General features: G+C 36.5%; 1 protein-coding gene across 1 annotated transcript in view; it reads right to left on the bottom strand.

Annotated features, from left to right (window-relative positions):
* Positions 1-4,457: 4,457 nt before the first annotated feature.
* LOC107757701 (noelin-3-like) overlaps positions 4,458-18,075 on the bottom strand; it is a 26,427-nt gene continuing 12,809 nt past the window's right edge. The window contains exons 2-7 of the mRNA XM_016575255.1: positions 17,234-17,410; positions 10,492-10,635; positions 7,756-7,911; positions 7,324-7,543; positions 5,865-5,971; positions 4,458-5,690 (exon numbers count right to left, since the gene is read on the bottom strand). Of these exons, the coding sequence (XP_016430741.1) occupies positions 5,013-5,690; positions 5,865-5,971; positions 7,324-7,543; positions 7,756-7,911; positions 10,492-10,635; positions 17,234-17,302 (1,374 nt within the window). The 5' untranslated portion in view covers positions 17,303-17,410 and the 3' untranslated portion in view covers positions 4,458-5,012. The remainder of the gene's footprint in view (positions 5,691-5,864; positions 5,972-7,323; positions 7,544-7,755; positions 7,912-10,491; positions 10,636-17,233; positions 17,411-18,075) is intronic.

Here is an 18,075-nt window from a genome sequence, read left to right as displayed (position 1 = left end):
TTAAACCCGTTTTTCTCAAAATTCCATTCCGGAAAATCATAGCTATCAGCCAACTTCAACTGCAATTACGCAATAATAACCACCTAGTAACAAAATAAATAAATACTGGACATACATAAAACACTCAGAACATTTAAAAAAAAAAAAAGTTGTTTGTATTTTCTTCAACTCATTTTCTGTATAAAAACATAGTAATTTTTGAAACAACACTTGATCAAACGGTGTCTCTTTGATTGGAACTGATCATGTGGAATCTATTAATTTTCCAATTAAGTGCCACGCTCAGTCTGCCTTTTGATGCAAATGTGATGGTATTTACATTGTTCCCTCAATTTGCATTTATAGTGCTTCTCAGCCTGGATATACAAACATGTTTAGCACTTAGTTTAACTATTAGTTGACCAGCCATTCAAGCAGGTAAAAATATATATATTTTCAGAAACACTCACCATCACCCCTGAAAAGAGAAATCCATACAAACAAAGCCTAACAACTTTATGAAGCTTCAAAAGGGAAGGACTCATTCACTTGGAACAGAAGGAAATAAAGTGGTGAAACTAAGATTTATGAGGACAATTTAATTTAAACTAGAATGTAAATAACAAACAGAATGATTAATTCTTTCTGAAAAGTGACACATCAAGTTTGTCATTAGGAACGCTGGGAATAAAATGTAATCAGTTTTCATTAAAACTGACACAACTTTCCTCCTTTATCCTGGAGAAAAGCCACACCACATGGAATGGGATTTTAATAGGACCTACATATGAAACTGTTAAATTTAACTAAATTAAATACATTTTGAATGTATAAAATTAAGTTAAAAGACATGAATTAAAATTCGGATGCATAATATAACAAAATATACTGTAATATGACATTAAGAAGCCCATTATGCACCCTGTGATTCAATATAGATTTTTCACTCTCTCAAATATGATTTTCTCACTTCCAAAAGTCTACACCCCAAATAACTGGAGCTACTTAAATATAGCCATCATTTCCCAGGACTACTGTATATGAATCAAAAATAACCAAGAATAACATTTTGAACAATTCAGAATAGGAAAAAAGACCCTTTCGATTAACTTTTCAAACATAATATACCAGAGAAATGCTAAACAATGAAGGCCAACCTTTTGATTTCCATATTTCGCCTCCCTCAGAAACCGGTTCATTGAGTTGTATTGCATAACTTTCAATCGAGAGATTGATTTGCCCATGCCTTTGTTTCATTTCAGTTATGAAACAACCTTCGTATGTGCACAGCACACTTAAGGTGAGCACATTGATTTTATGCTCGCATTTTCACCAACAGATGACCACAAATTATCGGAGTGTCACCCGCCAACTTGATTTATGTCCATTTTATGGCTCTTTATGATGTTTCACCGTTGAGTCTGTGTGGTGTTTTCATGACAGTAATCTCACATTCTAATCAGTGGCGGAAACCTCAAGGGTGAGGAACATGGCCTGCTGGCACGTAAAGACAGATAAGAAACCTCAGTGATAAGGATAATAATTGGAATTTTTTTGTGGAATATGCAGTAATTGGACATTGAGGGAGAGAATATTAATCTGACACTGTTATTTTCTATGTGACCTGATTAGGCAGAAATGGACTGTGGAGTAGTGCTGATTGTACCGTGTCTTTCCCTTGCGTCCTTATTGAAATTCATGGCAGTGGAAAAACGGTGCTCTTCGGCAGTATAGTGTCCCCGTCACTATACTGGGGCGTTAGGACCCACGCAGACCACAGGGTGAGCACCAACTGCTGGCCTCACTAACACCTCTTCCAACAGCTACCTAGTTTTCCCAGGAGGTCTCCCATCCAGGTACTGACCAGCCTCAACCCTGCTTAGCTTCAGTGGGCAACCAGTCTTGGGCTGCAGGGTGATATGGCTGTGGTTAATACATACAATCATGAATTAACCTGCAATGTCTGGTGATGCTGCATATAAGTCATTTGGCAGTGATGTTTAGAACTTTAAAACCAGTGTGATTAAACTCGTAATTGCCCAATTTTACAAGAAAAGCAAATTCCTTTAATCGAGAATCAAGTCGACCATCAGTTGTATCGTGTGATCTGAACTTCCTGCTGGGATATAAGCCTGCTGTTAAAGAAAAACATTTGAGACATAAAACGTCTAGCTGAACACTATATCTGCCTTTTAATTGGTGGTTCAGAGGGCCAGAAAAGAAACTCCCTTGAGAAACAGCAGCACTTCAAGAAGTTTATGTCTTTCTAGTGAAGATCTGACACTCAAAAACGTGAGACTCACACTGCAGCAGCCGTGCCATATTCAAATTCATTTGCATAATCACATAAGTAATGCTCTTTCTGATTAAGACGAAAGCCAGTTCAGCATTAAGGACAGATGCTATCAGCTCATGCTACAGACAGATGTCTTAGATCAGTGTCGCAGACAGATGTCTTTCAGGAAAAGAGCGAAAGCCAGATTGGTGTTAGTGTTTTTCTTCTCATTATATAATTGACCCAGTGTTCCTAATCTGTGCGAGAAAACTCAATAAAATAAGAACGCAATTTAAAAGTCACTGAAAAGTCAGAAGTTTGTTCCTTTTATCATGCAGTCTTCCTTGCGGCATTATTTTTCTTTTTAAACTCAGCCTTCATTTCTCGACTAGTTAGTGGAGAAAAAGCTTGAACAAATTACTTGGATGGAGAATAGATTTAAAGTGTGATTGCATTTCATCAAAAGATTGTGGGATTTCTGTGCTATTGATTTTTATTCAAACTCAGAGTTAAATTTTTGTAGCTTTGGAGAGATCAGAATAATTTTCATGTGACTACAATTTTCTACAGATTTGTTGTCTGAAAAAGCTCGCAAAAATGAAGTCATTGTTTATGCAATTTACGAAATTATATTTGATTTTTATGAGTTAACTTAGACGTAATGCATGTTTTTATAGAGTTACTTGCTAATTACTTGCATTATTTTGCTCATTGCACCCTCCTGTGGCCTCGGGAGACAATTAGACCTATACAATAAAGACCTATTTAATCTGCATATAAAACATTAGAAATGAGATATTTGTTTAACTTTTATTGTGTTTGATTGTTAAAACAAAAAATATTTGTTGTTTGTCTCAATAAATTGTGTTAATTATAAATACAGTGGTTAAATTTAAACATTTTTATTCTATTGCTTTTTGGTTTAAAAAAGGTTATAAAAATGTCAATAATTATCGATACCTAACGATATGAAACATTATATCGTTGATACATTTTTTAACTATATCGCCCTGCCCTAGTCCCAAGTAAGGCTATAACTGAATATTGCTTGAATATGAATATTGCTTAATAATACTATAAAATAGTAAAGTGGACATTTCTGTGAATTTAACATCTCTTTTTGAATATAATCTCATGGGATTCATATTCATGGGATTTGTGATTCTTCCACAGGCAAGTTTTTTTTTCCAGTAGGTTACAGAAAAAGGGGTAAAATGGGTCTAAATATATCTGTGAAAGGATGGAGAATAGAAATAGTATGGCATCCCACAGAGTTTCTCTTTTTTTTTTTTCGCACATTCTCTGGAATTTTAAATGAGCAATGTGGAGCACAATACACATTGCCTTAACCGAAACAGGTGACTGCTGAAGAGATAAAGTGAATGTCAGTCTTGTATTGCATTTATCATCTGATAAAACAATATTATGAAAAAATTATATTCATATACTGTAGATATTGCTCCTCCGCTGAGCTATTAGTTTTATGCATTTGTAAAATAGGCCTCATTATAATGTGGTCCAAAAAATACCAAGCTCTAATGAACAATTTACAGACCCACAGGAAATTGTGGCTTCCTATTGCAGGGGTAAAAATGTAAGAAAAAATTTTTTTTTTGCCTTTCAATAAATAGTTTACCAAGTTAAATTTAAATTACTTTAAATTGCTTGAAATTAAGTTTGAAATGGGGGGGGCGCGCCTGCACAAACATCAAAACTAAAAAGCTATTTAAACTTTCTGCTAGCAGATACGTTGCAAGACTATGTTGCAAGAAATATTCATAAGAGATGCACTGGATGTGATGAGAGGAAACAGCAGTAGTAAATCCCTGTGGGTGATCTATTCCCAGCGCTGAATTGATGGCGGTAAAAGTGCATTTAAATTCCCAGTGCCCTAGCAGACAGGGAGGCTTGACACAGACATGAAGGGAGAGGAAATTGCAGAGAGGAGTTGGAATCATCCCCTCCCAGCTCCTGTGCCCTTGATCTTGATTGAAAATGCCAAATGACAGCATTCAAAGTCATCAAGTAAGAACGGCTGCCCGTAAATGAATGTGAATGCACCTGCAGTCGGGCTTGTCACAATCATCAGCAAATGACCTCATTATAACCCAGACTGAATCCTGACGAAATTGCTCTGTGTCACACACGGCCCTTTTCTGTTCTGTTGTTTACATTTATGGATGTAGATTTGTGGCTTCGTTCGAGTTGATTTATTGTTTTGTTCTAGATTTAATATAAAAGATTTCCTCTCACAGTGACAATGAATGTTACAATCGTTTACATAGGTTCATATTCAGGGCTCTACAGTTTTTACAACTAAACTTGACACAACATTAGATTACCAGGAGAGTCTGGAGAAACCAAAGTTGCCAAAAACACGCCACTATATAAGAAAATGGAATTTCTGATATATAGAAAGACCACGGAACGGATAACAAATGGCGAAAGAATCAGACATTCATGCAGTAGAGCAATCCGTCTGCGGCTCACGTTGTGAAATATCGCAAGTAAGGCCTAACTTTCAGAGCAGCTATGAGCAGATGAATAAAAGAACTTCAAATCGTTCTGTTTGTAATGGCATTGGATCATCAAGTCTTCATGTGTCATCAGTCACGGCGAGACGATGCTTGACTCAAACTGCAGTCAATGGTGAAGGCAATATATCTCATTAACTTTGGGAAAAGAACCATAAGCGAGTAGAAAATAACAGCAGAAATTAAAACGGAATTGTCCTTCTTTCTTTTATCCTTTAAGTCCATTAGGAGTCGTCTTCGGTTTTGATGACATGAAAAAGCGTGACGTTGAAAATGACCTGATGTCCATTGTTCCAGGCGTAAAGCGCCCGTTCTTGAGCGTTGTAGTCGAGCATGGAGATGTGAAAGTACTGGTTGTGGAACGGGATGTCCATGTACTCATACGTCGAGGTCTTTGTGTTGTACGAATAATACACCTTGGCTCCGGTCAGGTGGGAATTGGTGATGTAGAGCGTGCCGCAGATCATGAAGGACTCGCCTGCGTTCCTTTTGGAGTATTCCGTGTTCCACGTCTGGAGAACTTCTAGCGTCTGCGGTTCTAACTGAGAAATCACAATGTTTCCTGCATTCTGGTTGGTGGCGTATACAGCCCACAAACCCAGCTCGTCCGCCATCAGGTCGATGTCTGAGAAGCCTCCCCAGGTGTAGGGGTAGACGTTGTGGAATCCGGCGTACTCCAAAGCACGTTGGGCGAGAACCCGTCCGGTCTCGAAGCTGTATTTGACAATGATGTTGCTCTGCTCCTTGTTGTAGTATAGAGAGCCATTGTAGACAACATGGTTGGTTCCAGCCCATTTAAAGGGAAGGTAATAGGTTCTTGATTCCAGGCCGGAGATGAAGTCTGCGATGTTTTTGTACTCTCGAACCACCTTGCTGTTGGTGTAAGTGTCCATATACCAAACCTGTTGGAATATGACAGAGTGAGATTAAAGTATGTAGATGAGCGGCGCACTAAATTATTTTACACCTGGTGGAAAGTGGGTGTAAGTCATCCTGGGGAGGAAGAAGATTAATCAGGTATATGGCAGAACATTCATCAGACTGAAGAACGTAGTGCCGCCCACTTCAGAACTCACCCGGTTATTTCTTGGAGATGCAAGAGGGTCAGTCATCCATGCGCCAAACCGCGTTCCAGATGTCTTTATAGTCACAGGGCCGGTGATTTTCATTAATTTCCCACATGCTGGAAAAAAAATGAATATTCTTTATTTAAATATAATCATCTCCTATTTTTCAAACGGCTGTTTTCATAGAAGCAATTTCATGCTTTCTAAAGACTGTTGCTTTCGGTGCATGTGAAAAACAACAGCAACTCTTAATGATGTACTAGCTTAGTGCATCCAACCCCCAACGCTAGGATGTAATTATCAGAGATATTAATAACATATTGGAACATCTGTTGAATTTGCCTAACCAACTTATTAATACTGTAAGGCTTTTTAGCACTTCATCTTCAGAATCACAGGTGTTATTTGAGGACCGCTGAAAACACATTGTTATTTAATTGCAAAGAAATAATTAAACCTCCAATACAGAAAAACAGAGGTTGGAGGTAAATCTGTGATTTTTGTATTTTGCTTTGAGCAGGATATTTTATTTTTTAACTGAGACATCACTTTGTGTCTTTATTTTGCAGGCTGTACTGTAATGTACTTTAAGCAAAATGAATTTCGCTTATTAATGTACACTGCGCTATAAATCAAGGGGAAAAGGAAAAACAGGATGTTTTTTCTTTTGGAAAAAGAAAAAGATTTTTACATCCAGTGCTGTTTACATATGATTTTTGTAAAAGATTCTGCAAAGATGCATTAAATTGATCACTAAGACATTAAAGAACCCTAAAAATATCAAGCAGCACAACTGTTTTCAACGTTTATAACAATAGGAAATGTTTCTTAAGCAGCAAATCAGCATATTAGAATGATTTCCAAAGGATCATGTGACACTAAAGACTGCAATAATGGTTGCTAATAATTCAGTTTTGCCATCACAGGAATAAATTACATTATAAAATAAAGTAAAACAGAAAACAGTTATTTTAAATTATAATAATATTTCACAATATTACTGCTTTTATAGTACTTTTGGTCAGCTGAATTGTAATAGTTTTGAAGCACTGTCACTACAGCCATAAACATTCAGACAGATGCCTTTGGCTGTTTTGACCCATCTCATCATTTTTTGAGCATCCTGCATGCCCTGAATGTAGCATTTTAAAGATAGCCTGTCATGTTAAAAACAGTCCAACTACAGTTCAAACCCTGAATTTTATTTACATTGCTTCACCTCCACCTTCATCTAGCTGTATTTAAATGAGCTAGATGTCAAAACCCCTTAAGAAACTCATTGGAGCAGGTGAGCCTGAATTCAAATTAGGCTTGTTGGTCATTAACCAAAAATTTCAGTCTATCATAGCAGATGTCAGTTAAATATAGAGGTTTTGATATACCAATGTATCTTTAAATGTGCTTTCAAAATGAACTAAAACTAGTAGAAAAAATGCTTTAACTGTGCATAGCTGTGGATTATACTTACTGAGTTTGCTCATGCAGTTTCGTAGGCGACTGTCCAGGCTGAGCACTCTCTGATAGAGCTGCTCGTAGTCATAAGCTCCCAGCTCCTCCTGGATGCCCGTCAGCACGGCAGACAGATTCCTGATTTCCTCTTTGAACTGAGAGATCAGCTTAGCATCTGTTTTGTACTGCTCTAGCACAGGAATCAATGGCTGGAGTTCATCCATACGATCTTTCAGCTCCTGTAGACACACACCCACACAGATGTTGTTACGCTTCACACATTGCTCCCAATAAACAATGTTTAGCCATAAAACGCATTCCATTATGTAGTTATAGTGAAATTCTATTATACATATATTTCACCATTTGACATAACACATGCAATATTCATGGCTAATGCTGATGTTTGCATTTCCAGCAGCAGGTCTTTTGTAACCCAATAAAAGCATACCTTAAAGTTTCTAGCCATTATAGTTTTCCTGTCCTCTTCAATTTGCCGGAACTTGGTCCGTAACCCTTTCATTTGATTTTCCATTTTCATGACATACTGGAAATCGCGCAGCGTGCGCAGATTCAGGACTTCAATTGATTGAGACATATTCTGCACCTGCAAGTCAGGAAGTTAGACAAAACTAGAAATAAACAGCATAACCGATTTCAACATTGCTAATAATAAGCAATGTTTATTGAGCAGCAAATCAGTATTAGAATGATTTCTGAAGGATAATGTGACTCTAAAGACTGGAGTAATCATGCTGAAAATCCAGCTTTGCCATCACAGGAATAAATTACATTTTTAAAAATATTAAAACAGAGAGCAGGTATTTTAAATCGTAATAATATTTCACAATTTTAATGTTTTTATTGTATTTTTGATTAAATAAATGCAGCCTTGGTGAACATAAGACACCTCTTTTGTACTGTCGCCAAACATTTGAACTGAATTGTAGATGTAAATTAATCCATGATATTTGCACTTTTGTACCAGTAAACAATTATCCATAGACATTTTCAATTAATGGTACTTTTTTGTTTGTTTTGTTCCTTGACAGCAACTGGTCACCATTTTTATGAAAAACAATACGTTATTTGGGCGTGATGAGGGTGAGTCGATTAATTTATTATTTTTGTGATCTATCCATTCCACCTTTGGAAGCACTTTCCAAAGACACATTTCTGTGCATAAGTTATGGATAAACTGACTACAATGAATAAATCTTTAAAAAGGGGCTGATAAAAAAAAAAAAAAACCCTAAACAGTCGCTCCAATCTCACTGTGTTTGTCCCCGTCAAATGGTCTGATTAGCTACCTTGACTGGGGCGCGAGAAAAGCAGAAGTCCATGAATCATGAATGAGATGCGTCCTCTGTGGGCCCCGACTTTCTTTTCAGGCTATAGGGAAAATGGAGGCGTTAATAAATGTACATATCAATATTAACGGCAGTCAGGCTCCCGCTGGATTGAGGCATGTATCATTTATCATAAAATCAGGTATTAATGACCTGCATAAAATCAGCCTCTTGCGAACACAGTTGAAGCATCTATCAGCGCTTTTTTTAACTTGTGTGCATGTGTGTTTAAAGGTCCTAATTGGGAATGAGACTGATAAAAGAGGATAAAAACTGATGGAGGAGGGGAATATGTAATGTGTGACTGAAAGACTGAGAGAAAGGACAAGTGTGTGTGTGTGTATGTCAGTATTAGTGGCAGGCTACAGTAGCTCCTGAAGGCAAAACAGTACATTAGTTGTCCACACAATATATACTAGCCAAATGATGCCTGTGTGTGTTGAAAGAAAGAACAGAAAGCATGAAGAAATGCTTCATGAGAAAAAATCCTGTGCTATTACTAGGCTTTGCGATATTTTGAATATGCAAATTATTTTCGCAATGCATGTGCTAGCAATATAAAACTAAGAAACTATGTGAATATCATGATTTTAATGTGTTGTTTTTTTAGGCCATTAAGGGCCATATTTACTAAACAGGGCAAATTAGCGTTAGAGCACAATTCCATAAAAGCGCCATTGGGAAGGGAAAATTCTGTGGGTGATTTACTACCAATGCACACATTTAAGAACACAGATGCAGCCAGATCATTTCCATAATTACCAGGGCAATCTACCAAGAGCAGCTCAAATTACTGCCTGCTTTTTTTGGGGTGTTAAATAATGGCGCAAATACCAGTCATTTGACTAGCGCAAACATTAGTAAATGACGTTGCGTGATTCATTTTAATACTCTCCTCCCATAAATTATGCATCTGAAAGGGAAACTCCTCCAAATGCATATTCAATAAGGTCAGGTGCAAAAATAACCGTGTCCATGCCTTTTCAGCGCTAATTCTTCACTGCACGTCTTAAATCCTGACAGTACTGTTTTAATGCCAAAAGACGGATTGCGTTGGCGCAAGCTGTTAGTAAATCTGGCTGTAAGTTTCCAAAAGACCGTCCCAGTAGGCTAGTTTTTTCACCCTTTCAGGAGTATGAGAAGATTAAGACAAATATTCTAATAGCATTAAATATCTTAAGCATTCAGTTGCAAATAACGCATTAGAGTTGTAAGTTTGATTCATTGTGTCTATATATGCACTATACCGTTCAAAAGTTCGAGGTCAGTCAAAATTTTGGTCAGTAAGAAGCATCTTTTGCTCAAAGAGGCTGCATTTATTTGATCAAAAATACAGTAAAACAGTAATAATTTAAAATATTAAAATTTAAAAGAACTTTCTTTTATAGTAAGTTATATAATGTAATTTATTCCTGTAAAACCTGAATTTTCAGCACCATTAATCTAGTCTTCAGTGTTACATGATCCTTCAGAAGTCATTCTAATATGTTGATTTACTGCTCAAGAAACATTTATTATCAATGCTGGAAAAAGTTGTGCTGCTTAGTCATTTTGTGGAAACCATGATACATTTTTTTCAGGATTCTTTAATAAATAGAAAGTTCAAAAGAACAGCATTTATTTGAAATAGCCTAGAATTTTTTTGGTTTTAATTTAAAAGTATTTACTGTCACTTGATGTATTTTATTTTTTGCTATTTCTTTAAAAAGAAGCTTTTGAATGGTAATGTATGTATATACTACAAATATTTTTCTCCAGTATACTGTGTGATTGAAATATATATTATACATCAAAAAAATAAAGAAGCACGGTAAAATGTGTGTGTTTATGCATGAGACCTTCTCCAGCAGCTGTCGGAGCTGTCTGCTCTTGGCATCCCTGGAGCAGAGGTTTTGTTCCGGTGCGACCACAGTGCAGATACAGCGTCCGTCAGCATCCTGTGCCGAACTATACACCTGCCATCCTTCCTTGGGACCAATCGTCTGCAGAGACACACACACATACACTTTAAAAGACTAGTTCACCCCAAAAAAATGACAATTCTGTCATCATTCACTCATCCTGATGTCTTTCCAAAACAATATGATATGACTTTGACATTATGCCACTCTTCTGCTTGAAAGAGAAGACTGTTTTCCATAGTCTTTTCCATGCAGTTACAAAGAACAGGGACATTAATGCCTCAAAAAGCACAGAAAAGCAACTTAAAAGTACTTTGGAGAGGTCAATATGCCATTTTCACCTTATTCCAAAGTCTTCTTAAATTGTACAGTAGCTCTGGGCAAAATGCAGACAGGAATTTACATGTATTATTTACTGAATAAATAATGAATGAATAAATTATTATCATTACTACTACTAATAAAAGTGATAATTATTTTTAGCATTATTAATATTACCACCAATAATAATACATTTGGAATTATTATTTACTTGTAATCTTCACCAACAATTAATGTTATGACCATATCAGTTAACATGTTAGTTTGATTCCTAATTAAACTGGATCAGGTATTTCATCGAAAAGATCCAAATCAAAAAATTATTTGTTTATGGATTGGACATTGCTACTTTTCATGAAAATACCAAGGAAAACTAGGGCAGATGTCAAGATTTTCAGTGAATTTCCATCTATTTGTTGCACAAAGCCATCATACAGTATGACTTCAAAAGACTAGGGGCCCTATCATATACCCGGAGCAATGCAGCGCAAGGCGCGGCGCAAGTGTTTTTGCTAGTTTCAGCCCCACGCAGTTCTCATTTTCCCGTCCTGCGCCCCGTTGTGTAAATGGCAAATGCATTTGCGCCCATTTGTGTGCCCATGGACGTGCTGGTCTAAAAAAGAGGTGTGTTGTTGTAAATACAACTTAACCACTGATTTCTAGTCGTGTCCTCTTTTGGAAGGCCAAACAAAGTATTTTTTTTTGCAACTTTAGGGATCTTATCTATTCACAAACAGCTTGTAACACTCCAAAGAGAAAGGAACACTTGAAATCGCATCATATGACCCCTTTAAGAGAATAGGGACAACCCGTTTAGACCACGCGCCCGGGTGCGCCGACTGTTTTCCCGTAGCAAAAGTGGATTTGGACATGCCCTGAGTGCACCTGCGTCGTGCGCTTTAGACCATGCGCTTAGATCGTTAAAATAGGGCCCTAGATATTTCACATAAGTCATATGGACTGATTTTATGGTGCTGTTGCATGCTTTTTGAAGCTTGAAAACTTTTAAGCTATGGTGGAAAAAGTCATACCGGTCTGGACTGACATGAGGGCGAGAAACTGACTGAATTTTTTGTTGTGAACTGTCCCTTTTACTTATAATTGAATTCATTTATTTTATTGTGCTGTAGGCAGGTAAATAAATATGACAGATTTTATCCACTGAGTGAATTCAGAGGAATGTCATTTTAAATTATTTTTCTTGTGCAGCCTTTAGATCACCTTTAACAACAAGGCTACGGCGCGAATGCTAAAACCCACGGTTGTCTTTATATGAAGCATGCAAAGGCCTTGCTAACTGTTAAAGGCTTGTTTTTGCGGACTACAACAGTCAATCAGGCGTGCAATTACCCCCAGACAGCAGTTTTTAAGGAGATGAATGAAATAAATCGCTTAGGTGGACTGAAAAGCCAAGGAGGCCAAATCATAAACCTGCTTTTATCTATTGGAAATACTGGACCCGAGTGCCTGTGACATCATAAAGTGGGCGTGTCCCTGTCAGTCACAATAATGCCAGTGTTCTCTCGCTCTAATCCACTTGCACTGTAACTGATCCAATTCCCCAGCTTTGATGTATAATTTGTACAGTTGAGTCTGAGAGTTGATATGCGAGACGTGTAACTGTGCACTCAACGGATCCACAAATACAAGCAGGGCTTAAAAAATAAACAAAAACAATACAGGAAGAAAGAATTGGGATAGCAAAAAGACAGGATGGAAAACTATAGGGAGGTTTTGAGGATTCACTTGAGAGGACAAAAAGATAAGCTGAGGACAGAGGCATCCCATGTCATACATGCATGTGCAGACACTGATTTTACTGCTGCCATCCTTGACTGCCTCCGCTTCTTCTTTTTTTTCTACCACTGGTACATATTTTCAATTTCTTAAAAAACATTCTCTTCTCCATTTATGATTTTTTTTGCAAGTTTGACATTGCTGTTATACAACAGTTCAATTAACAAGACGTTAATACTGAGTAACTTACATTTTAGACACAAAATTGCCAGTTACTTGTAGATTTTTGCTCCGCCAACAAAACAGTTACAAATGAAGCCTAAGCAACACACAGGAGCATTACTTAAATCATTATTGTTGAACGAATCAAATGAATTAACTGAATGACTGATTTTTTTTTTCCGTTTCTGAATGAATGTAATAATGTTCTTTTTAGCAGCATCATATGACCCCTTTAAGAATCAGGTGAATGAATAATAACTCACTCATAAAGAAGGCCACTAGTTTATTTCCTGAATGAATTTGTTTTTTAACAAATCTGTACATTATTGATTCAATGACTTACATATAAAGATAGTCACTTGTTTTGATCCTGAATTAATCAGTTTTGAATAAATCAGTTGAGTAAATTCATTACAAAGACGGCTGCTTGTTTCATTCAAACATTAGTGTTTTTTTAATTAATTGGTTAAGTGTATAATTCAATGACTCGCATGAATGGTGACTCGTTCATAAAGGCACCCACTAGTTTGGTTTCTGAATGGTGTTTTTTGGAATGAATCAGTTGAGAGAATGGTGACTCCTTCATAAAGACAGCCACTAGTTTCATTCCTAAATGAGTTCAAGTTTTGAATGAATCAGTTGAATGAATGATGACTCACTCATAAAGACCGTCACATCTTTCAGTCCTGAATGAACTGGTATTTTGAACAAATCAGTTGAGTGAATCGATTGATTCGCTCATAAAGATGGCCACTACTCCTGTTTCTACATGAATTGGTGTTTTTTGAATGAATTGGTTAAGGGTATAATTCAATGACTCATAAAGGCAATCTTGCTTCATTCCTGAATGAATTTGTTTGAGTAAATGGTGACTTGCTCATAAAGACAGCCACTATAGTTCCGTTCCTGAATTAACCATTGTTTTGCACAAAGTGGTTGAAGGCACAAAGGCGATCACATGTCACCACCTACTGGCAAAACTATATAACTTGCATACAGAGCGACTGAAAAATCCCCACCACTAATGCACAGACTGACAGCCTGTCTAAACCAGTAGTGAAATTGCTTCTATTTTGCATTGCAGTATTTTCTGAAATAGAGTAATTTATGGTAAATGCAGCGTAAGGCAGTTATACACGTACCTTACATTACAACATCAGCAGTATCTCAACAAAGCACTTCAGTTATAAAATGATGGATTTTTTTACAGTCACACAGAGTATGACATTCATGTCCATTTCCATTAAAGTTGATGAAAACAAATCGGACATGCCATCCAGACAGAGAGAGAGGTTTGAAAAACAGAATATATCACTACAGAGCATGGAGGAATATACAATGACCATCCAGGTACTGATGATCATGTCTTTTAAATGGACTCCCATTTCTGTCCTGATAGTGGAAATCATGTTTTTAAAAGTGACTGTTATGACTAAATTCAAATAGTTCATTTGAAAAAGTTTGTTGGGGAAAAAATTTGTAAAGTTGTACATTTGTGTGTGTGCTGCTCACACACTAGCAAATGCAGGGGTTCATGTCTGATATTTGTACTGTGATAATTAAATACAAAGCATAGAAAACAGTCCTCTAATATTTTGTTCTCACTAGTATTTGGCTCTGCCATGCTTTTCATCAAGTGCTGGTATCAACAACACCTGTTTGAAAATTAAAAGGCTTAGCCTGCTGCTTACAGAAATGACAATTATTTTTTCTTTCTCCCTTTCTGTGGCTTGCTTACTCTTGCTTTCTTGTGCTCTGACCTCTATATCTGAGTACACTTCTGAAAGCTAGCGAGGCATAGAAAGATAAAAAAGGCTTTCATTCATTATCAGCCATCTTTATAAAGTCTCAGCGATAAATCTGTAGAGTAAAAAGTGAGGGTGTGGCAGTGTTCGTGCATAGCAGATTTGTTATTTATTGTACGGGTATGATGGTTTATTTCATTCATCATACGTGTGTACTACGGTTATCGGTACTGCTAAGGTAAATGAAAATACATGTGTATGCGGTGACTTTCATTCATTCATTGTTGTTCGTAATGTTCGGATTAGAAAAGTAGATAGTCAGCAAACATATCTCTTGGGATTTCATAAAGTCATCTATGCTCTGGATATCTTTTATGAATGTCACATATAGGCTACATCAATATTTTGATTGTATTCTGGGTCAGATAGTGAAAAATATTCACAACTGTTATTTTAGTATCATTGAGATACAGTATAGTTTTAATTATCATTTTAATTAGTTTTTATTGTTGTATTTTGTTTTTATTTTAAAGTTTGTCATTTTGTTGTGTTTTTATCATTTTTATTATTATTATTATTTAATATGTCAATATAGTTTTAATTAATTACTATTTCTGTTTTAGTTATTAGTTATTATTAGTTATTAAACTAAATGAAAATGACCAATTTTTTCCTCAGAAACTGGCTGAAATAAAATGTTTTTGTATATTTTATTTTATTTTATTTTATTTCAAGTAATGCAAATGTTTATTTTTTTAGTTTTTTGTGAACTGTAATAACCCTGATTCACAGCACCACATTAAGAAACATAATGACATTGGATCAATACATGACTGAATTGACTTTTCCATTCAAACTCATACAAAAACTGTCCTGCTATAAAACTAAACTCTGAATGTTAAATGAGGTGAAGGTTTGTATTATTATGGATCCCTTTACCAACATTAGAAAGCTGTATCCCGTAGGTGTGTAATGCGATTTGTCACCATAAAAAAGCGCATTTCAGCAAGTCAAATTAATCATCATGAATCACTCATCCCACAAGCAACAACAATGTAATTAGTAGCCCATTAAGCTAACGTCCATTCAGTTTCATAGTCAAACAGCTCAAACACCCTCTTGCTGGGGTCTATGGGGGATTTGCAATTTTCTTTTGTGTGAGTGTTTATTTATGGACCTTTTGACATTTTGAAGAATTTCTATGAGGTCAAAAAGCCAGCATAGAACTACTAGCATAGTTGTTCATTGGTTAAACAAATGGTTCCGACTAAACGCAATTCACTGTCTAGTCCATGCAGACAAATGTCTGTATGTGATTAGTTCATTTCAGCACCACGGCAGTGTGGACAGCTTCTGTTCACCTATGACTAAACAGCTGAAGCACATCAACACACTCATTTTAGCACTTTTTACATCTCCTCATGGGGATTTTTTTTTAGCAGAAGTATCTTTAAATGAAAATGTCATGCAGTTTTATTTGAAAACGCTGCATGAAAAGAGATAACTGCTTTAAAAAAATCAGTAAATTTACATGCATTTCCGTTCAGTCCCATTCGTCCCCTTCCCAGGGTGCATTGGGCGTGAATAATTATGGTTGCATTTTCTAACCGTTTGGCAGTTTTATTTACGCTGTTGTTGATGTTGTTGTCACTTGTTGGTTTGTGCATCTGTTTGCATTTAAAATGATCAGATTGTTGTTACCTTGTCTTGTTTCATCTGTGCATTACATTTTAAGAACTCAATGCACATTTTTTTGTCACGTTATGTGATGAGTATTCATGTGATGTTGTCATTAGACAAGCACTGGGATTTTCAACAAAGGAAACAGTTTGCTTATCATCTGACACAGCATTTTCAAAAATATTCTTAGTTAATCAATCTAATTAAAAATGTTTAATACTATTCATTAAAGTGGAAGTTGTTTTGCAACAACAGATTTTTTTTTTCTGTTCTCTGCAGTTGCTCATTTTGATTATTCACTTTTGTGGAGCCCATTTGATTAATACCTTTAAACATTTTATTTAATTAATAATATTGCTTTATATTGCTTCCTCTATCATTTTTTCAGTGACAGGTTATTTTGCTTATTTACTGTGCTGGGCAGTGGACTAGAATTTAGCATTAAACCATTATATTCACTGGCTGGTGAAATCATAAGTATGCATCTTATGAATCCACACTGATGACAATGTAAATAAATGATCTACAAAATTCACATTTCCAATGCGTATAAATATCTGCTGCATGTCACTTTATCTATTTGTAACTCACTAATGCATTCCTAGCAAAACTGGAAAACATCTGGAAAGACAAATGGTGCTTCATTCATGCTTGAATAAACCAAAGTTTATTATCTGTGGACCTCAGATGCAATAGATTTATTTTCCTACAACACGTACATATCATGTATTATATGATGCATAATACTGAGGACTCCAGTGTTGAGGACCCTATGAAATTATGTTAAACAATTCTATACCAAATTACATCTTTGAAGCGGCAGTAGGCAACTTGCTATAATTTAAAATAATAAATCATTTATTTCCCACTAAAGCATATGTAGTCAGTTTCAGATATACTCACAAAGAGAAACAAAAATTAAGAAATGCATTATCCTGAAATGTTTTAGCTTGCAACTCATCACATCAACTTACCATGGCTGGATACAGTCCGAAGACAATGAGGAAAAGCAGGGGATTTAATGCACCGAACAGAAGGATCATGCTGTCACGGCTCTATCGCACTTTTCTGGCGTTAATATCGCGTCCTCGGCGTGGCAGATGATGCCCGAACAGAACAGGGCGAATAGATCTACATTCATTACCGTGCTGCTCCGCCGCGCGAGCTCCAGCGTGCAGCCAATACTGAGCGCGCGCTGTCCAAAGTTACGACCGCACACGCATAAGGATTCAGCAGACTGCGCGCGAGAGCCAGCACTACCAAGGAGACCTTCACAGCGGATGTGACATCATTTCATTATTCCAAACGTTAACTTGTTGAGCAACGTTGGCGAGTGCATGCGTCCACTGCAGCGTCAATACACTCTATAATTTCAAATGCACGCAACACTTAGCTATGTGAGCTGAAATGGTCATGTTGTCACGGTCGCCTGTAGTTCTTAGGGCAAACGTGCACGGATAAAGTTCCACCTGCAATTGCATATAGGCTACAATGGGCTCCAAATGTCTGTGATCACATTCAAAAAATGGAAGTCTGTTTGTTTAAACTTATTAAAATGAAGTTGTTTTTCTATATATTTGAATGGATGAATGAAGTCATTACATTTTCAAGAAAATTTTAACGGGTCATTCTCACAGAACGCGGGCAGTGGAATTGGGTTAAAAACGCAGTGTCTCCAGACGTTTTTTTTTTATTTTTTTTTTACAAGTTTAATTTACGTCGCGTTTTTTGGAACGCCGGTGTTACGAGATTTTCGGTTTCCGAGATTTTCGGTTTCAGTGGGCGGAGCATACATGAATATTCATGAGTTTCCCGG

Source organism: Sinocyclocheilus rhinocerous, unplaced genomic scaffold, assembly GCF_001515625.1.
Source record: "Sinocyclocheilus rhinocerous isolate Xijiao unplaced genomic scaffold, SAMN03320098_v1.1 scaffold1374, whole genome shotgun sequence".
In the NCBI taxonomy this organism is placed as follows: Eukaryota; Metazoa; Chordata; class Actinopteri; order Cypriniformes; family Cyprinidae; genus Sinocyclocheilus; species Sinocyclocheilus rhinocerous.
Note: the sequence above shows the minus strand (reverse complement) of the source record. Positions and strands in the feature narration are given on the sequence as shown.